The sequence below is a fragment of the Cicer arietinum genome, chromosome 8 (assembly GCF_000331145.2).
Source record: "Cicer arietinum cultivar CDC Frontier isolate Library 1 chromosome 8, Cicar.CDCFrontier_v2.0, whole genome shotgun sequence".
In the NCBI taxonomy this organism is placed as follows: Eukaryota; Viridiplantae; Streptophyta; class Magnoliopsida; order Fabales; family Fabaceae; genus Cicer; species Cicer arietinum.
This window is the reverse complement of record NC_021167.2, coordinates 24146478-24168457: the sequence shown is the minus strand read 5'-3', so window position 1 is coordinate 24168457 and position 21980 is coordinate 24146478. Positions and strand designations below refer to the sequence as shown.

Below are 21980 nucleotides of genomic sequence, written 5' to 3'. Positions count from 1 at the left end.
ATATATATATATATATATATATATTATTAAAATCAAACTACAAATATTCTAAAAATATCTAGATATTTTATAAAATTATCATTTCACCCATCACTTCCTAAACCACTTTTTGTTAAAAATATCAACTCTCGTCGCAACTCAATTGACAGATACAATTTTCAGTAACCCGGGGTATTTTTAACAAAATTGTCCCGTATTAAATTCTTCGTAACGTAAATAAATAAAACTATTGCTCGACGAATAATTTAATCGGGGATCAAAAAATATTTTTGGCATTAAATTCACAAAACACTAAAATACAATAATTTGGCTAAAAAACCTCAGAGTTCAACACTAAAATACCCTAAAATTGCATAATTTATGATTTAAAAACTATGGGTCTTACATTACTACCCCTAAAATTAGTTTCGTCCTCGAAACTACGCATCGATAAACAACTCAGGGTGTTGTTCCCTCATCTTGCTCTCCAATTCCCAAGTTGCATCTCCAGTAGTTGGGTTCCAAATTACCTTGACCAAGGAAACATCCTAGCTCCTTAATTGCTTAATCTTCCTATCATCAATTCTTACAGGTAATACTTCGAATGACAAGTTATCATTCAGTTGAATTGTGTCCCCGGCCCCGGCCTCTTGCTCCGCCTCTCCCTCCACCAGAAAATCCACCTCTACCTCCACCAGAAAATCCGCCTCTCCCTCCACCAGATACTCCATCTAGCGCTCTATTGACAAGTTGATTTTGCATACCACCAGAACCTCGACCCTTCTTTAATGCAGTATTGTTGGATCCATTGCCAGCAGTAGCAGGCCGTTTTGCTCTGCAGAAGTAAGAAGTCATAAGTTATCACTTCACTTGGAATTAATTGTGTTTTCCAAATCCACATGAGATCTCTAAAAATTGAGCTTTCATATTAAAATGATATTAGAGAAAAGAATAAGTAAACGAGACATGAGACAGGGTACTCTCAAAAGGGAAAAATAATAAAATATCTGCAAAAGCAAAGACAAAGATAGAATACCCAGCAGCTGGTATGGTAGGTGACACAGTCTTGGTTACTTCTTTCCAAGAAAGGTTGATTCGCTTATCTCCAATAAAAGAAGGAGCTTTTGCGTGCAATGGCTGACCATAAAAATTGAACAATTCAATAAATAACAGAATAGGAAGGACAAAGACATAATTGAAATTCATGCATGCATGCAATAACTCATTTGCAAAAGTCAAGAAGAGGTTTCCTCCTTCTTACCTTCGTCATCGTCAAAATATTATTGCAGGTACGCAACCCAGTAGTAGCATTCTGTTTTTTAGTTTTCTGCGAAATGTAAATTTGTAAGTGTGATAAAAGACATCATAAGAGAAAAGCATGACACAACTAAGATAAAACTCACAATTTTATCCTTTTCTTCATCAGTTTTAGCATCTGCCATAGATTTGGTGTTTTCAGCCATTCCTTGAGTTAATTTCTTAATTGTAGCACGGGTGAACTCCTCAACATTCTTCAATCTGGAAAAAAAAATGAACCGATTATGTTACCATAACCTGCCAAAATGACTATAAAATCCCCAATGGAAATGAATACAAAAGAGGCAACAATAGCAAACAATGAAAAGTTTATCAGTAAATGGAATTAATTGCAACCAATCAAATCAAGAGCTTTCACCATCCCAACCTATTATAAGCTTACAAGACAGGTGACAAGCAAGATCGATGATACAAGGACCCATAAAGATTGTCAAAAACAGGAATGTGCATTTACTGAACTGAACCAAATTTTGATTACACAAATACAAAGTTTGATTACACAAATACTATGCAAAAATACTCTTAACCGTAAAAAGTTAAACAGACCAACCATATAAGGTTACCAAATCGAGATAAATCTATGAATTGGAAGACCTATTTTCAGTAATGTGAATTGAATCTTATTATGAATCTAAGATAAATATAAAAAAAAAAAACCACAACATTTTTTGAGAAAAGCACGTGAAATACACAAAAACATAAGCTGAAATACAAACCTTATCAAAATGACAAAAAATGGTTCAAAGTTCAGGAGCAAGTTTCAATTCATCAAAATGAAAAGGGGGTAATCAGAATAGTTAAAATTAATTATTGGATTCAGTTTTGTTTCGTATTGAGATGACATACAACTCGAGTATTGTAAGAAACTGATAATCATGATCCTACCACATCTTTAAGACTGTTGAAAATAAAATATTAGTATGTAAATAAATAGAAAGTCTATAAGTATTACTATCATCTGTAAGTATTTCTGCCATTAAGTGTATTTATCACATAGTCTATATAAAGAACTTCCATTGTGTAGTTGAAACACACATGTTATTCAACATGTCTCTCAATGTTTTCTTCATATTCAACATGGTATCCAGAACATGTTGAGAGAGACAGCCCTGATCTTCAACTACCCGGTGGACCCACTGTCTCCGATGAAATTTTGTTTTTCCAACAAACTGTGCTCTCAACTCTGGTTTCCCCCCTCCTTGTCTTTACTACAATGTTCCCTCAATTTTTTCCAGTCCACCACGCTCTACCACCGCCGTCCCCAACAACCTTTTTCGACGAAAGACCACTCCAGCAGCGTCGTACACCCCAGATCAGCCCACCCCTCAATGCGTTTCATAAAAAAGTCTCCCATGCGCCACGCTTTTCCCATGTGTGACGGCGCGTCTAGCAGTCATTTACGACATCGTTTCTTCAATTGCACTCGCCTCGGCCTTCTGATTCCATATATGCCTTGAGTTTTCAGTTTCGAGTCACAAATATACGAATTCCAGTTTAACCAATCCTTGTTTTCCCGGTTTGGACACGTTTTCTGGCACTCTTTACCGACCATGATGTCCCTGTCTGAAACAAAGACCATCTTTACCAACTACATCACCTCTCCTCTCTCTGTCGAAAAATTGAATGGATCAAATTACGACAGTTGGGCCACCGACGGCAAACTATAGATGCTCGGTCAAGGTTACAAGGACCATGTCACTAAAAATCCTAAAAAGGTGGTTGCGGTCAAAATAGAAGCAGATAGATGCTCAGTTGTGCAGTGTCATTAAGTCTACATTTCATCCAGATGTTACACTGATTTTATGTCCACATCTCACGTGTAAATCAGTTTGGAGTCAGGCAAAGGTACTCTAAACTAATGACACTCAACGTCTATATGGAGTTTGTCACCGCTTGCTAAATATCATTACTCTGAAGACGTAGGTGGCTCTATTTCTTCATATTTTCAAAAAATTAAAAAGAATTTCAAAATTTTGGATTAATATGAAAATTTTGAAATGAAATTTTTTCAAAAATTTATTTATTTTTTAAAATATGGATGAATGTAAAATTTTTTAAATGTATTTTTTTAAACATTTAAAAAAATTTCGAAAAAGCAACTTTTCTAAATGTTTAAAAATTTGAAACTTTAGAAGAATGTAAAATGTTTGAAATAAATTTTTTTCAAAAATTTATTTTTTTTTATAAAAAAATTGGATAAATGTAAAATGTTCAAAATACAATTCTTTCAAAAATTTAAAAAAAATTTAAAACTTTAAATAAATGTGAATTTTTCACAATGCAATTTTTTAAAAAAGTTTAATAAATTTTGAATAAATATGAAACTGTCAAAAGTATATTTTTTATAAAATTTTTAAATAAATTTCAAAAACTTAAATGTACAGAAATTTTTTCAAGAAATTAAATTTTTTGAAATATTAATAATTTTAAAATTTTAACTAAAAAAATACAATAAATTACAAGAAGGTAAAACAATATTTTTTTATGTGTTTGAAAAATAGAAGGTAAAAAGTAAAAAGATAAGTGGTAGATTTCCCTCCATTCACACGTAACGGGGCTCTTTTCATATGTACAAAACACACATCTATTGTTTTCCTACAACTGAATTTAATAATCAACATTCCACGAAAAATAAAGTGCGCTCCCACTCCCACCACCATCCCATTACCTTCTTCCTAAACCTATTAGATTAGTTTATTATTTTGTTTCCCACATTTGACATTAATAATCTATCCATAGCCTATGTTAAATTGAGTCCGTTTTCATACTTATTATATGGCCGATGACTCCAGCCATATAAGCTTTTCCAAAACAGCCCACTTCCATTTGTCTAGTAGATAAATATTCAGCTATAATTTGAAGACTTGTTGAGAAATTCAATTTATCTATTTTTTCTTTTATATTATAAAATATGTCTTTGCAAAACACTAATTCTATGTATATGAAAATTTGATTTTGCTGTAATTCTGTGTAATTTTTTTTATATAAGTATAAAAAAATATCTTTTTGCAAAACATTAATTCTACGAGTATGAGAATTTGATTTTACTGTAATTCCGCCTACAATTACAATTCTCAACAGTTTGATTTAGAAATTATTTTATTTTGTAAAATTAAGTGTGTGATTTTAACTGTTCAATCTTAAATCACAACTTCTATATGTAGACCGCGTGATTGAAATTCAATTAGTTATCTTGTTCCATAAATATGATATCCTCAATTAGTTATCCTAATTCCACACCAAAGCACTTTCAAATTGCAAATCACATGTTTCTACTACTACGTTCCTTTATCATTTTTCTTCAGTTCTTTTTTGGCAATTCACTAATTAACACTTTACAATGGAACAAATATATGAATTATCATATTTTAAAAAAATCAAGTACTAATCTTCTTATTAATTAGATCTGATTTTATTCTTTAAAATGAAATTTTCGTTTCTGACTGTTATAATTCAAAACTTACTAATGTCAAAAGAAATATTCAAAACTTACCATCACAATTATTTAATTAATCAGATCATAACTTATAATAGATGACAGAATCAAAATGCACCACTGGCAATACACCTCTGGTTAGTTTCAGGGAGTTTTAAAATTAGAATACCGGTGACATTCTTTACATGAACGACATTATTTACATTATTAACGAACAATATCTGAAAGGGGTTTACTGATTATTAGCCTATAATAAAGCTTTTTCAGAACTGTATAGCAACTTCAAAACTTGTAGGTCGTCCATAACTTTCTATAACTTTCTAAAATATATGAAGGATACATGTATATAAATTTTTATTGAAAAAAACATATCATTCAAATAAACTGTAGCATTATTTCTCTATAATCAAAATAAAATTAAACTAAACTAAACCAAAAGCACAAATGATACTCCAGTTTCTAATTAGATATTAATATAAATTAATTTAATTAAAAGTGTGTATAATTATTAGAATTTCTAATTAATTTAATTAAGAGTGTGTTCGGATAAGTGATATCAAGTAATTTAATTTATTTTATTTTGTTAAGATTTTTTTTATTTGCAAACTTATTCAATTAAAATGTATTTTTTTCTTTGCAATGCTTATCTAAAGCAATGGTCGAACCAGTAAATAATAGTTTTTTTTTTTTTTTACTTTTTATTTTTTATCGTTACACCTTCATATTTAATTTGGTAATAATATTTAATCAACTAACTACTGAACTTCTTTTATAGTATATAATATTAAAAGCTACCCAACTTTATATATATATATATATATATATATATATATAAAAATAAAATAAAGAACTAAAACGTTAATTGAAATTAAGTTGAAGAACTACAGATATAATTTAGTTTTTTTTTTTTAAAGTAACTTTGATATTATTTACTTTACATTTATTAATATGAATATTAATTTTATTTCTGTTTGATGATAATTAATTTTATAAATTTTATTTTTGATGATTTTTTTTTGAATTTTTGTAAAAGAATAACAACATTGTTGATATTTTAAAACATAAAATGTTAAATTACTACTGAAAATTAAAATAAAGGACCAACTCGAAAAAATAAATAAATCAAAGGACTAAAATTAAGTTAAAGGACCGCCGATGTAATTTAGTCAAAAATAAATAAAGCTAACATGTTAAATAAGTCTCATTTTGTTTTGATGATTTTTTTTGTTTTTTTTTATTTAATATAGAAATAGAGTATAAACAAAAGAAAGATTGCGAATTTAACATATACTTCTATTAAAATTAAAATTTGAAACACAAAACAATATTTTATAATTTATTGTTTACTTTTATCATATGTATTTTTTCACAAGATTATATATTATTTATAAAATTAATAATGTTTAAGTATAAAGTGAATAATAACTACTATCAATGAATTTATAAAATAAAAAAATTAGTAATACTCTTCTTCTTTTTACTGTCCGTGACTTGTTCAAAATTTTGACAACAATCAATCAAAATAACTTCTTCTGCTGAGCTGCGAATAAATAAGTTAACTACTATTGAAATAAAATATTCAAAGTAAGTAATGGTATAAACTTGTATATGTATCACAAAAAGATATCTCAATAATAAATAAATAAAATAAAAACTGATTTTTTGTTTTTTCAAACAAAAAAAATAATGTTCTATGTATTTACCCATATTTATAAATACGATAAACAATATATATATGTCAAATATTATATCTACCATTTGCGTTCAAATAACATTTTTCTTATTAAATTTGAACTTAAGATGTTGAACTCTGTTCATTTCTTCTCCTTTTCATACCTACTATCTAACCTTTATCAAATTATCAAGTCGTTGACCTAAAAAAATATTATCAAGTCATATAGCTAATGAGCAGAAATTGTAATTTAATTTCCCATTATACATTTTATAGTCAGCTTCCAAGTTGAATAACTCAGCTTGGATTTATAAGGAACTGATGAAATCTGTTTATTTAGTGTCGCATTTCGCTGACGACTTTATGATTCATGCCATGTAGCGCGTATACGATGATTAGCAGTAACAATAGCGGTTTTATCAATTTCACACAATAGTTGCAGCTTTACTAATACATGATCAGCCCACCCTACCTGCTTGCCCTCAATGCATAAGATCACATACTGAACAAAGACAATATCCAAATTAAAACAAGCCAAGATGGGGAAAAGTTACAAAAACCACTTGAAAAGCTATATATAATATACATACTTGAGAGATCTTTACAAAATTCAGCCCATTTTATCCTTACGTTTTACACATCAATAAGAACCGAGGCAATTTATTGCAACCTTAAAAAGGAGGAACTAACCATACTTATAATGCAACATCCCATCACGGAATCCAGTCAAACTGGTAATGTCTGTACTCTTAAGTGCTTATATTTCTGCTCTTTGTTGAACCTTTTTGCACTCACATCCAGACCTTTAAATAGAAGGAGCTTCAAGGCATCAACCCCCTCGTGCAAAGCCTCATCAATCTGTCCAATAAGAAAAAGAAGAGAAGGAACTGTGAACAGATGAAAAAATTTCACCACATGAAAGCTGCTCTAAATTATAAAAGTGGCATCCACCGAGATAGGGTGAACCCATATTGGAGCTACTAATAACTGACTCCCATTTGCCCAAATGTTTTCCAATTCATCACATTAATATCCAATCATTAAAGAGCCACCCAAATGCAGACGATCACTTGACATGACTTTATGACATAGCACTAACATGACAAGTAACCACTATCAGATTTGGCAGGTGAACTATGAGAACCCAATTGAAACCTTCGTTGCATTAAACATTAAACCAAGAACTTACTCGTTGTCTAGCTGTTACATTAAACTTTTGAAGCAAAAACGCTTTAGGATCCATTTGCCCAGGAGGCTTCCCAATCCCTATCAGCAAAGAAAATTGAAAATAACAATCACTAATGATCTAAAAAGCAGGGATAAAATAAACAGTTTGAAACAAAAATACCAACCAATTCTTAAACGAGGAAATTCTCTATTATCTCTGAAGTGATAGATAACACTCTTCAGCCTGGATCATTTGAAAACCAAGATCAGAGTATAATATGAGTAGTAGCACATGAGAGAAGCACTTGATTAGAAGGAAAAAAAAGTCAAAGATAACAAGATCTCATGAACTCATTTTCTGAATATTATTGAATTATAAACACCTTCCAAGTTTAGCTCCAAAAATTAATTTTTCTTTTCAACTAAAATAGTGCAGTGCAGATATGACAATATAAGACCCTTTGACAAGCAAAAATGTAAGATGGCTGATCATGACAGACAGTCAAAAATCCGCTACGTATGGCAGATGGCTTTGCAGCCTGTGATGCAAGCATGATGGATATTTGTGTATGTGTTATATACACATACTCCAGAAAATAATTGCAAAAACTAACATATGCTAAGAATAAACGAAACGGATAGAAAATATCACAAGTCTCATCATAACGTAGCATAAGCTACTAATATGTCTTATGACTATCAAGTTCAAGACTCCAACTAACAACAAAATGATAGAACAGAACACAAACATAACGTAAATGTCTAAACTTTAACCCCAACATAGTCATTTTATTTGTCGTTTAATGAGGCATACGCCTCTGACTCTTCTCTTTCAGATTCCTCCAAATTGTCCTCAAATTCTGTTAGGCTACCAGAAATCTAGAACAAGGATTTATTTGAAAAAACAAGAATAACTAATCAGAGGATAATCCTCTCTGTCACCTAGCCAACGCACTAGGCATCTGAATCTCAAAAAGTACAACAGAGTTACTCAACATTATTGGAGTTTTTCTGTTATAGGTTTGCTAACTAACTACTGACTAATTATAAGTTTTGGGCAAGCCCTAGTGAGTTGTCATTATTAACTACTGACTACTCCCAACATTACATCAGGAATGTTAGGATTCAAACCAATGTGCATAAACCCTAAGAGATTTAACAGTATCGGACTAGGCCCTTAGAACACTCCACTCCTCCAAAGGAACCTTGTCCTCAAGGTTGAAGTACATAAATTGATTCCGGGTCATAGTAATCTCTACCGAAGTAACATGTCTTACTGGTCCGTTGAACTGTTTAATTAACACATAATCCAAGCCCTCACCATTCTTGGTAACAGATTTTTGATCTATTCAAACTCAACCTACTCCAAAAGGTACTATTCAAATTCAACCTACCATTACAAATCCAATGGGCAATACCCTCTTGCTTCCCTTTACCACTACCATTTTTGACTGTAAAATGTAAAAGTCTGGGCGGATTCAAAATAGTGGTAGAAGCTAGAGTTTGAATGCAACTGTCTCACCTACTTGAGTACCAAAAAATGGCCCATAACAAATGAGGAATTGGTATTATTGCTATTTGGCATACTGTTATTTAGGTTCCTAATATATAAAAAATTCCATGAACTTTTGCAGGGTGTTCCTGCTAGTGTACAGATATTTGCTTGTGGTGCTTCCCAAAGTCAACCTGTGGCTCGACGAAGTTTTTTCCGATGTTCTACCACCCAACTTAAATGGAATCATGGTTCAACTGGACTTCTAGTTGTGGTGCAGTCAGATGTTGATAAAACCAATCAGAGTTACTACGGAGAATCAAAGTTATACTACCTGACAACAGATGGGGTGCATGAAGGATTAGTGCCTCTTCGTATGTTCTTATTGTTATTTAAAGAATAATTGATGATTGGCTCTACATAGTTAGGATAATAATTTTTTTGTTTTTAAATCTTTGGCAGGGAAAGATGGGCCTGTTCACGATGCTCAGTGGTCACATTCAGGCTTAGAATTTGCTGTTGTGTATGGGTGTATCCTTTTCTCTGTGATATGTACAACATAAGAATAAACTATATGTATTAAATATCCTACTTTTGAATTTTTATATTTGCTCAAAATACCATTAGGGCTTGGTTTGATTATTATTCCCCAGCAGGACTTTATGGTAAAATCATGAACGAATTTTGGCAAATGCCTCTATTTTTTTGGGATGATTTTAGACTTATATCAGGAATTGCTTTGACGAAAACACTAGAGCTGCTTCTTTCTATCTACTTTATGAATTAAAAAAAACTAATCCTTCTTTTATATGATTTTTAAAAGCCATAATGGTACCCAACTGGACTAGATTTTTCCTGCATAGTTTTTGATTAATAGTAAATTTTACAGTTTCAAAAAGTCAGATGTTGTTTATTCTGTTTCTGCATTGCATAAATCAATTATTCTTTTTATTTGTTGAATGTTTCCTTTTCCTTAACATGTTTTAGTTATGCCTGCTAAAGCAACTCTATTTGACAAGAAGTGCAATCCTCTACTGGAGCTTGGAGCTGGCCCTTACAACACAATTCGATGGAACCCAAAAGGGAAATGTATCCTCAGCTGATGATTTGGCGTTCATTGTATTTAATAAACTAGATTTTATATGCTTAGTCTAGGAGCTTTCTTTCTTTCTTTTTTAAATCTTTAAAGGGCCCTTGAGGGTTGTGGTAAGGGGTTGGAACTTTGACGAAGTTCGTAATTCTTTTGATTTAAAGTATCTACATCTGGGTGAGAGTAAACATAATTGTATTTTGTGCCCTTGACTGTTTCCAGTTTTATGTTTGGCTGGCTTCGGTAACTTGCCTGGTGATATGGTATGTTCTCGTGACTGGAAAAGATTTGCTGCGATATTGGATAAACCTAGGACTACTAGTACTAATTCACCTCACTAGATAATAAAATTATAAACTTATGATGTATTTTTAGATGCTCCGTATTGCCAAAGTATGTTACATTTTTTTGAAGTAGGGGATATAAGGCTGCTTTTGCGGTTGGGGTGGGGGAGTTAAGGAGTGAAGTGATAAGGAGGTTGAGAGTCTTTTATTCTTTCTTTTTCTGGCAAGTATCTGCTGTACTCTTACACGGCACATGCTCACATGCATGCACGATTGCAAACACATGCTTCTTATAAGGAACTCATATGTTTTTCATATTTATGTTCTAGGTATTTTGGGATTACGTAGATAAGAAACAACTTGGAACAACCAAGGCTGAATGGTCTGTGACAAGTGAATGGTCTCCAGATGGGTGCTATTTCATGACTGCGACAACGGCTCCAAGGCTTCAAGTTGACAATGGGTATGTTTGTTGTCCATTAGTGGGACCTTGATCTAGTTATTATCTGAAAATATGCATGTGTTTTCCCATGGGCACTTGATTATGTTGTTAGTGTAAGAAGTCATCCAGAAGGCTCTACTTTTATTTTGTTCCATTGGTCAATAGATTTTATTAGTAAAAGTGATTGATTTGATAACATTTTTGAAAGTATTAGGATTATTTGGATCGGGGTTTTGAGACTGAGTTATGGCGGTCACTCTTTGTGACCTTCATTAACCATAGCAAATTTTCTATATCTTTAGCATGTGGAAGTAGGCGTATGGCTACAGTTCATGGTAGGTTGAACCAACTAGCATTATTAAAAGGAGAACATATCTGACACAACCACCACAAAATAAATATATAACACACTGAAAAACTTCATCGAACTATCAAAATGTTTATCAATTTAATCTTTAGCGTTATAATGGTCATGAATTATTTTGAGTATTATAAAAATATTTTGAATCCATTTTGAATATTAGCGTTATAATGGTCAGTTTAATAAAATATTTTAATTATTTGAATATTAATTTGAGTTTTTGCTGAGTCGGAGACCAAAATGACAACATCATATATGACTAAAATGGTGGTTTACCTTAAATCCATTTTATTACATGTATGTGTTATGCTTTTAATTCTAAATGGTTTGTGTGACAAGACTTCCTTATACACACATGTTACAAAGTCAATTATCTTTTTGACTTAAATACAATTTGGTCTTTTATCTTTTATTTAATATTCACTTTAGTCTTTTATCTTTTTTTTATTTATTATTGTCATCAATTATTGAGATCAAATTTTGAATCAATTGTAAAGTTAAGTTTACAATTGTAATAAGGATGAGGTGAAAATTATATAGTGAACTTTGATAAATCTCTTTTGTTTCAAAGAGTTTACATACATTTCAAAGCATGCAAGATTTTGTTTTTCAAGTACAAGCCTATTATTGGATTAAATGCATGTGTTTTGAAAGAATATTATATTAAAAACATATTGACAATTATTAAAAAGAATTCTAATTAATGGATATTGTTATAACTTTTGTTGTGATTGTGACAAAGACTAAAATATACCACTTATATAAAATAAATCACAACAAAGATAAATAATAAAAAAAAATTAGATAAAAGATAAATGATTAAGACTATATTTAAGTCTTATTTTTTATATAAAGTTACAAAGTCAACTTTCTATCTATCTATAAAGACTATATTTTTTTTAGTCAACTATATATATATTTTTTTGACAAATACATAGATTATAATAGTCAAATCTTCCGTAAAGAATAAATACTAATAAATTATAAGTGTAATGGTTTTGTACCGATTGTATAAAATGAGTTTATATTGTCAATCAACATGAACTAATCATCTTATCATGTATGTGTATATTATAACTCTTATATAAAAAAACTACATTATACTCCATTATTATTGGTCGCCGGTATAAAATTAGTTTACATCTGTTACACACACACACACAAAAATTACACTGATGGAGTGTATATATTTTTTCCATAAATTATAAAAATACCTACTATTACCATAAAACTCATTTCTCTATATTATTAAAGCATTTAGATATTTAATATATTTAATATTTTTTTAAATATTAAAAATTATAATCTTCTCTCTATATAGAATATGATTTTAATTTTATTAATTATAATAAATATAATTTTTAAATTTATTATTTTATATATATGAATATGTGTGGGTGCAAAAAAGAAAATTTGAACTCCATCACGAGCGATAATGAAGAATTAGATCTCACAATCAATAAAAAAATATGGTCGGGTGAGTTTTTTTCAATTAGTTAGATACAACAATAGAGGAGACAAACTCCGCCTCTGTCCCACCCTGTTGCCATGTTTAGTGAGAAGGACTTATCAGGACTATTTTATAATCACAAAATATAAATTTTATATTAAAAATCATATAAAAAATTTAATAAAATTCACCTAAATTTTTATCATAATATTAACTGTAGCACCAACTTGAAACCAAGTTGTCTCTTTGCCAATGTTAAACTTTACGTCTCGTTGATATAACAAAAGGTCGACCCAAAACTATCAATTTCGTTAGTAATTTTTTTTTTAAAAAAAATAACATTTTCGTTAATTTTATTTTTTATTTTTATAGGCCATCATTTTCATTAGTTAAATCTTGATTGAATAATATATATAGGTGGTACAAAAAGGATTCATAAATTAGTTACTCGACTTCATTCCAATAATACAAAACAAAGTTTAGTAATACTTTTGTCCTTACAATTATATATAAGATATTTTTGTAAAATAAAATGTTCCCTTCTATAAAAAAGAAATTCAAATTACAAAATGCAATCATTACTTTTTCATAAGAATGTTCCTAACTAAATAAAATAATTAAAAGATCAATTATTTATCTCTTTTGACAATTTAGTCAACAACAAAAAAAACAATTGATACTTTTAGAAAGATAATGTACATTATTAACACATTTGATTAAAAAAACTATTTTTCTTAATTCTTTACCTTATTAAAATGGTCTTAACACAACACATTAATACTATTTAATTAAAATAATGTATACTAAAAAAATTTAATAAAGCGACAATATTTTTAAAAATCTTGCTAAGGTATTTATTTAAGCATAAAAAAAAAGTATACATTTTGTATTGAAGATAACTATGTATTTTAAGAAATTGAATACACAACGCCAAGACAACATAGTGTTATATCATTATCATCACTCTTTATCTCGTTACCTTTATCCTATGTTTAGAGTTGTCGAAGAGAGAAGTAGAGAACAGAAACAGTCTTTCTGCTGATTGGAACGGACCAGAAGCTACAACTGAGACATACGACATGCTAAATTTTCACTTTTTTTTAACCATAGCATAAATATGAAGAAAGAGGAGAGAAACAGTTATAGAGACTTATTACATCTATGCCCTTATTAATTGTCATTATTATCATTGAGAAAAAAAGGAATCTCATTTTTTTTTCATTATTCTTACTTTATTTATAATTGCTTGATTTTTTGTTTTTCATTATCATCTTTGGTTTTTTTTTTACTTGGTAATTAAAATTAAAGTACAATAAATTAAGTAATTTAATTAATTAAAATAAATAATTATATTAATTAATTTATATTTTTGCTTGGTAATTAAATTACTTTAATAAATGACTTTATTGTCAATTAACAAAATTATTATATTTATCTCTTCTCTTTCTCTTATACTAATCAATAGATAAAATGTATCTTATCGGTATAATTGTGTCCAATTAAAAGAAAAGAAACCAACAAAAATAGATTAATGGTAATCAATTGACAATTATTCTTTTGTCTTTTGAAATCTATACCCAAAAGTCTATAAATAGTCGGCCACAAGAAGACAAATGGGGGGAAACACAATTGAGAGCACAAAAAAAAATAATAAAAGAGAAGAGAGAATAATAGAGGGAAAAGAGAGAAGAAAGATTGAAACGAGCTAGTAAAAAGTATTTCCAATGCGGTAAACACTTATTTTTCTTTTTTCTTCTTGTCTATTTTTTTTTTACATTATTATTGTTATAGAGTTTTTTTACTATTCTATGCACGTATGATATAAAAAAATAATTTTTTTGGTTTCACGAGAAATTTCGGAATCAACCAATAACAATCAATTTGATTGTTGTATAATCGTTTATTTCTTTATCAAATTCGTGATCTCTCATCTTTATTGTGTTTTATTTCTTGTGCATTAGATCTTAAATTCTATTATTATTACTGCTGTCGGTTCGCGCCACATATGCGTCGCCTACTTGCGGATTTTTATCCTTTACATTTTATAAAAATGAAAAAGGTAGTAAAAATGTTTTTTTTTAAAATAAAACGATACACAAATCAATATACAACACATCACTCCTATTATTATTTTCATTATTACCATTATTACTATTATTATCACTATTATGTTGTTAATTTATTTTGATATATATATAAAGTAAAATTAATAATAAAATCGGTGAACACATAAATATTTTCTACCTAAGAACTACGTGAGTTTTGATTTCCCTATTGCACCTGGGGATACGTAGGAGCAAGGTCTTTCCCTTGTCAAACCAAATTAATAAAACAAATTTTTTTTTCTTTCATTAACGTAAAATAATTTAATTTTTTTTATTATTCTTTTTGGGGTAAAAATAAAATAAATAAATAAATAAATAAATAGTTTGTATATAATTAATTATAGGGTAACCGTTTTAACAGACGTTGTAGGGCGATAATACTTCCCTATTCGTAATCGACTCCCGAATCCAAATTTTTGATTCAAAAATATTATTTTAGGTTTTATCCAATTTTTCCTTTAATAAAAATAAAATTGGTGGCGACTCCTTTTTCGCGGACAAACCGGACGCGACAAAGTCATCGCATTTTTAGCAATCCAAAAGTTATTTCTATCACATTTCTTGCCATAAAGTGTCTCATATTAAAGAGTTATTGTTTATTCGATGGTGTATACCCATGTCTGATGATAGTGACACCCTCTATATAAAGCAAGGAGGTGTCTCCATCAACTCCGATGATAGTGATGCCCTATGGAGCAAAAAATCACTCACTATTTGTATAATCAGCATCCACAAGATAATAATAATATATAGTAAGATAGATCCGCACATACAAACGTAATTATTACTGTTACATTTTTTTATATTGTAATTTATATTGTTTATCAAATAAAAATATAATTTTTTTTAATAAAAATGTAATTTATATTGTCTATTATTTTTTTTATAAATATCAATTAAAGTTTATTATTAGTAACTATATAAAAAAACAATTAACATAAAACTCAAAGAGAAAAAATGACAAATATGAACAAAGAAAAACAATTAGAAATCATTTAAATCAAAGTTTATTTTTTCAACATTTCAATATGAACACAATCATAAAACAATCATAACTTTTCTTCAGTTGTAGACTAAAATAAATCAGAAAACATCAGGGCAAATATAAAAAGAGGAAATCAATCAAACATCAACAATCATAAAATCAACCCAAATCAACAACATAAAACAATCATAAAATCTGATGAATAATAAATTCTGAGGGATAGTAAATTAAGAGAAAATCAATCCAATACCAACAATCATAAAATCAACCTAACATCAACAACATAAAACAATAATAAAATCAAATGAAATCAAAAAATTATTTCATCAATACAATAGGAAAATAAAAGAAAATTATGACAAATATGAAAAAGGGAAAAAAACTGGACAAACGATACCTTGAAAAAGAGAATTAGCTTGAAAAATGATAATTTTAACCTACCTTAAATTAAAGATTAGAAAATAAATCCAAGTGATTCCTGCATCATATCAAATTTGTGTATTTAGAGTAACAAAAAATATTTATAGTTAAAAATGTTCGACTAAAGAAAACCTCTAAAATTATTTTGGTCTATAGATCTACTTTTCAAATTTATCTTAATTTAATTTTAGAAGTATATTTTTTTAAGAAAAAATATTTTGAAAATTTTATGAGAATAAAAAATTTCATTTTTTTTAAGAAAAAATCCAAAAAAAATCCAAGATTTATTTTTTTTTCAAGAAAAAAACATAGTTGACAAAATATTAAACCTATAAATTCCTCACTTAACCCACACAAATAATAAAATAATGGTCTAGGGTCTAAAAAATCCTCTCAATAAGGGTTTATGATTAAAGAGATCAGTAGATATTTTATTAAACAGGGTTTAAAACTTTTAGGTGTAATTGACCGATTTAACCTTTATCAAATAGTTTTATATTTATGTAAAAAAATCATAAAATTAATCTACGGTAATTAAATTTTCAATTCAAGAAACAGATTTACAAAAATATGTATTTGAGAAGTTATTGAGCCAGATTATCACACGGTATAATTTGATATTCATTTTATTACATTATTAATAGCTTTTTTTTGTTTGTATATTACTCCTCTAATCATATATAAGAAAAATGTTGAGATTTTGTAGTCCATTTTTTAAGAAAAAGTCATACTAGTAACGACTTATTTTACTTTTATACATTTATTTAATGTTCAACATAAATAGTAAAAATAGACACGTTCTATATATGCAAGTAAGCATTTTCCAATAACATTTAACATATAGTTATATTTAGAATAAACTATAAATATTATTATAGCATTTACTTATTTTATTGGTTTTGAGGATTTTATTTCTTACTAGGACCGACAAAAAAATTAGCTGACAGTGGGATGCAAGTTTGAAAAATAAAAAATAAAAAGAATTATTAATGTTTGATGTAAATGTAAGTGTCAAATAATTCAGTAAACAGGTTCGCCATCAAAGTTGAATATGATGTAAGATTTATGGGTCACATATGTAATTAATTAGTAAAGTGTGTTAGGGTCATTATATAATTAGCCAATAAACTAGGGGTCAAATAAAATATAATAGTTTATGGCTAAAGAGCATAATGGTTATGAAAATTAATAGTGTAGATACCAGGCAGTTTCTAATTTAATGAGGGGCTGAATTGGAAATACTGCAATTTGGGATATAACTAATAATAGTTATATATAGGGGTAATGGTCCCCAAGGCAAACACAACAAGACTATTCAGTTTCAAAACCCTAAAGGAGAAAATTCTCTGGTTCTCTCTATCCCCATCAAGAGAGCAAGGTCTTCAGGGTGTTTTGCTAAGGAAGATCACCCAACCCATTGGCTCTATCATCATCATCTCAGGATTTCATTAATGGCAATTCTCACAGGTACGCTTCCGCCTTTGGCTATTCATCATGTAATTGACATGGATTGTTGAGCACAACGTTATTAAGGTTTTTTCAACAATTGGTATCAGAGCCTACCATGTTTAATTCATGATGAAATTCGGTTATTGTTTTTGTTTTAATTTGAGAATTTGGGAATTTTGATATATATATTATGGAATCCATATTTTTAACGTGTTTGAAAAATTAAGGGTTTGTATTTTGGGAATTTTGGATATATATATTATTTTTCTGCACTATAGCCTCAAGAATAAGGCCTAGATTCCAACCATCCGATTAAAATGAACAAATAAGATTAATCTTATTTTTTAAACAGCATGTTACCATCAACCTTTTTCCTTCCTGTTTACCCTGTTGTTCAATTTTTTGGACTGGACTTTTTCCCCTCTTCTCTGGCACGATTATTTTGTTGTACTTACGGTTTATTCAGGCAGCAAAAGGCAAGAACAATTCTTTTTGAAGTTTAACATTAGAATACTGTCCTCCAAATTATGTTCTATTTATTGTAAAAAGAAAGCAATTAAAAATACCACAAATTTCATCTCTTTTTTCTCCTTAATGATTACTGACCATGGTGGAAATATTCATGGGGTTTTCTCCAGAATTTTTATTTATCAATTTGTTGAGTTATTGGTGGCTAATTATAAGCTTATACGGTTGGAATCTTGGTTATTGGAACTTATTCTCATCTATTTTGGAACAACTCCAAGAACCAACACTAGAAATTTTTAAATGAAATTATATCATATTTTGTTCATTTTTTCTCCAATATAAATACTTTTTTTTTTAATATTGTTTTATTTGGATATAAATATTTTTTTATTTTTTAATATTATTTTATTTGGATATAATAAATATATGTTCAAGTCAAGTTTGACACTTTTGAATGAGTTAATTGAAACTTGACGTCGCCAAAGTGACCTCTCTTGTCTAAATTGCTCGTGAAGAGTGTCAAATGGCTGTGTATATGTTTATTCATGCGGGTATTGACCGGCCCAAAGGAAGGTTAATATTTGGCAGAATTACATGGTACACCTGCGATGATAAATGTGTGACAATTATTTGGTATACATGTGAGCAGTAAATCGGCCCAAAGGAAGGTTTATTGTTTGACATGTCTTATTGTCAATATTTGATCGTTGCAACAAGAGTACCACTAGCAGTTGGTGTTACTGTCCAAAGACTTGACATCAATGGTGCACTGGGTATCTTGAGATGGGTTAAATTCCATGATTTGAACATATGTATTTATTTATTTACTGATTTATTTTCCTATAATGTGAGTTTCTAAGTTTCGTTCTTTATTTAATTTACAGCATCGGTTGCTTCCATATCTGCAAATTTGAGTTCTATTCCTGTCCTTGATGGGACAAATTTTAAGGAATGGAAAGAGAACATTTTGATTGTTCTTGGCTGCATGGATCTAGACCTTGCATTAAGAATTGATCGACCCTCTACTCCTAAGGACTCTAGTTCTTCTGAAGAAAAATTAGAGTATGAGAAATGGGATCGCTCAAATCGCATAAGTCTTATGATCATAAAGCGTGACATTCCTGAGGTGAACAACGTCCGGGACCATTTGCCAAATACCTAGAGGAATGTGGAATCGTCCCACAATACACTATGCCGGGGTCACCCAGCATGAATGGTGTAGCTGAAAGACGAAACAGGACTCTTAAGGATATGGTAAGGAGTATGATTTGTCATTCCACCTTGCCAGAGTCACTCTGGGGAGAGGCATTAAAAACAGCAGCATACATTCTTAATAGAGTACCAACTAAGGCAGCGGCTAAAACACCTTATGAGCTTTGGATTGGGCGTAAGCCTAGTCTGAAGCACCTTCATGTTTGGGGATGTCCAGCTGAGGCAAGGCCTTATAGGCCGAATGAAAAGAAATTTGAACCCCGAACAATTAGCAGCTATTTTATAGGGTACTCAGAAAAATCAAGGGGCTATAAATTTTATGATCCTAATTTGAGAACAATTTTTGAGACGGGAACGGCAACGTTCTTTGAGGATATTGAGTTTGGGGGGAAGATTAAGGTTAAAGATTTTGTCTTTGAGGAAGAATCGGTAACAATTCCAGAACTGATTCTTCCACCAATTGACTTTCCCATTATTGAACAAACTCAAGATGATCTGGTTGTTCAGGAAGAACAAAATCCAGATCAAATTCAAGATCCTCAAGAACAAGTGCCTCAAGAGCCAGCTCCATTGCGGAGATCCACTAGAGAAAGGAAAAATGCTATTTCGGATGATTATGTAGTATTTATCAATGAGGTAGAGGAAAATGTTGGCATGACGGAAGACGACCCAGTCAACTTTCATCAAGCCATGCAAGATTCTCGTTCAGATAAGTGGATCGAAGCAATGAATGAGGAGTACAAGTCTATGCAAGACAATTCAGTTTGGGAACTTATCCCATTACCTGAAGGAAAGAAACCCATTGGTTGCAAATGGATTTTTAAAACCAAGCGGGATTCCAATGGTAATGTGGAGAGATATAAGGCACGTCTTGTAGCTAAGGGTTATACTCAAAAGGAAGGGATTGATTATAAAGAGACTTTCTCTCCGGTTTCATCGAAGGACTCTTTAAGAATAATCATGGCTCTTGTTGCTCACTTTAATTTGGAGCTTCATCAAATGGATGTAAAAACAGCTTTTCTCAATGGCGACATTGATGAGACGATCTATATGGTGCAGCCAGAAAACTTTGTGTTGGGAGACCCAAAGAATATGGTGTGCAAACTAAGAAAATCCATTTATGGGCTAAAACAAGCTTCTCGTCAATGGTACCATAAATTTCATCAAGTAATTCTCTCATTTGGTTTTGAGATGAATACAGTTGATGATTGTGTGTATCATAAGTTCAGTGGGAGCAGACATATTTTCCTGGTCTTGTATGTTGATGACATACTGCTTGCCACTAACGATATAGGCATGTTGCACGAAACTAAGAAATTTCTATCAAAGCATTTTGAGATGAAAGATCTTGGTGACGCCTCTTTTGTATTAGGAATTCAGATACACCGAGACAGATCTCGAGGTATTCTTGGATTGTCACAAAAGAGCTATATCGATAAGGTTCTCAAAAGGTTTGGGTTACAGGATTGCAAACCAGGGGACACCCCAGTTGCTAAGGGAGACAAGTTTAGTCTCAAACAGTGCCCTAAGGGAAGTTTGGAAATTCAAGAAATGCAAAAGATCCCTTATGCTTCAGCTGTAGGGAGTCTTATGTATGCCCAAGTATGTACGCGTCCAGACATAGCGTTCATAGTAGGGATTTTAGGCAGATATTTAAGCAATCCAGGTCTTGACCATTGGAAAGCAGCCAAGAGGGTCATGAGATATTTGAAGAGAACAAGAAACTACATGCTCACATATAGGAGGTCAGACCAGTTAGAGATCACTGGGTACTCTGACTCGGATTTTGCGGGATGCCAAGACAGCTTAAGATCAACTTCAGGCTATGTCTTTCTGTTAGCTGGTGGAGCAGTTTCTTGGCGTAGTGCCAAGCAAGGTCTTACTGCTTCATCAACCATGGCAGCAGAATTCGTAGCAATTCATGAGGCATCTGACCAGGGCATTTGGCTGAGAAATTTTGTCACGGGGCTGCAAATAGTTGAAGGGATTGAAAGACCACTCAAGTTGTATTGTGACAATAGATCAGCAGTCCTGTATTCTAACAATAATAGGAGCTCAACCAAGTCAAAGCACATTGACATTAAGTTCCTAGTTGTTAAAGAGAAGGTACAAAGTGGACAGATATCCATAGAACACTTAAGGACAAACTCCATGATTGCGGATCCACTCACTAAAGGTCTACCACCCAAGGTCTTTCATGAGCATACTGCTCACATGGGTGTGCTACAGTTTGAGGAATCTTGATTTTAGTGGGAGTTTCGTCCATTATGTAATTCATGTTCTATGTTTAATTGTAAAGTACAAATACATTGTATTTGGACTTTCTGATCAGAAATAAAGTTTAAAGTATTCAGTTTTTGGTTACTTTGTACATTTAAGTTATGGTATGATCTCATTCGATAAAGTAGGACCAGTTGAAAATTGACATGCATTGACCAACTTCATGTAATTTTCATGCTACACTTTTCATAATGGGTCTATGTCATTTAGTTGTGTCAGTACGGGTGATCATTGATGGGTTTAGTTATGCTTATTATGACGAAAGCCTCTTTGGTTCCATGTGCTGATATGATTAATGGACGAGACAATTTGGATTATACTCAAGGTAATTATAATGACATTTTTGACGTCATAAAGTCTGACACACTCCT

At 30.6% G+C, this 21980-nt stretch overlaps 2 protein-coding genes and 1 long non-coding RNA gene across 3 annotated transcripts; 1 reads left to right on the top strand and 2 right to left on the bottom strand.

Annotated features, from left to right (window-relative positions):
• Positions 1-579: 579 nt before the first annotated feature.
• LOC101515401 (apoptosis inhibitor 5-like protein API5) lies at positions 580-1539 on the bottom strand. The gene is made up of 4 exons (XM_012719268.3): positions 1383-1539; positions 1241-1306; positions 1016-1116; positions 580-814 (listed from the first exon to the last, which is right to left on the bottom strand). Exons 1-4 carry the CDS (start codon positions 1440-1442, stop codon positions 595-597), a joined length of 447 nt encoding a protein of 148 aa, XP_012574722.1. The 5' UTR covers positions 1443-1539; the 3' UTR covers positions 580-594.
• Positions 1540-6944: 5405 nt separating this feature from the next.
• On the bottom strand, positions 6945-9079 carry LOC105852711 (uncharacterized). Its single transcript, XR_001144617.3, has 3 exons — positions 7757-9079; positions 7594-7670; positions 6945-7262 (listed from the first exon to the last, which is right to left on the bottom strand). It is a non-coding gene; the product is annotated as an uncharacterized lncRNA (long non-coding RNA).
• A 30-nt stretch (positions 9080-9109) lies between these two features.
• LOC101488499 (uncharacterized) lies at positions 9110-11056 on the top strand (the record flags this gene model as incomplete). Its single annotated transcript, XM_027337630.2, has 5 exons — positions 9110-9437; positions 9526-9594; positions 10051-10152; positions 10376-10416; positions 10767-11056. Coding segments are annotated over 5 exons (705 nt in total), but the record flags the coding sequence as incomplete, so codon positions are not given.
• Positions 11057-21980: the final 10924 nt, after the last annotated feature.

What these genes read in the sequence shown, in the direction of transcription:
- LOC101515401 (XM_012719268.3), bottom strand. Translation starts at nt 1,442, where the DNA reads ATGGCTGAAAACACCAAATCTATGGCAGATGCTAAAACTGATGAAGAA. An exon ending in ATATTTTGACGATGACGAAG is followed by an intron (nt 1,117 to 1,240) that starts GTAAGAAGGAGG and finishes TTTTATGGTCAG; the next exon opens with CCATTGCACGCAAAAGCTCC. An exon ending in CCTACCATACCAGCTGCTGG is followed by an intron (nt 815 to 1,015) that starts GTATTCTATCTT and finishes TTACTTCTGCAG; the next exon opens with AGCAAAACGGCCTGCTACTG.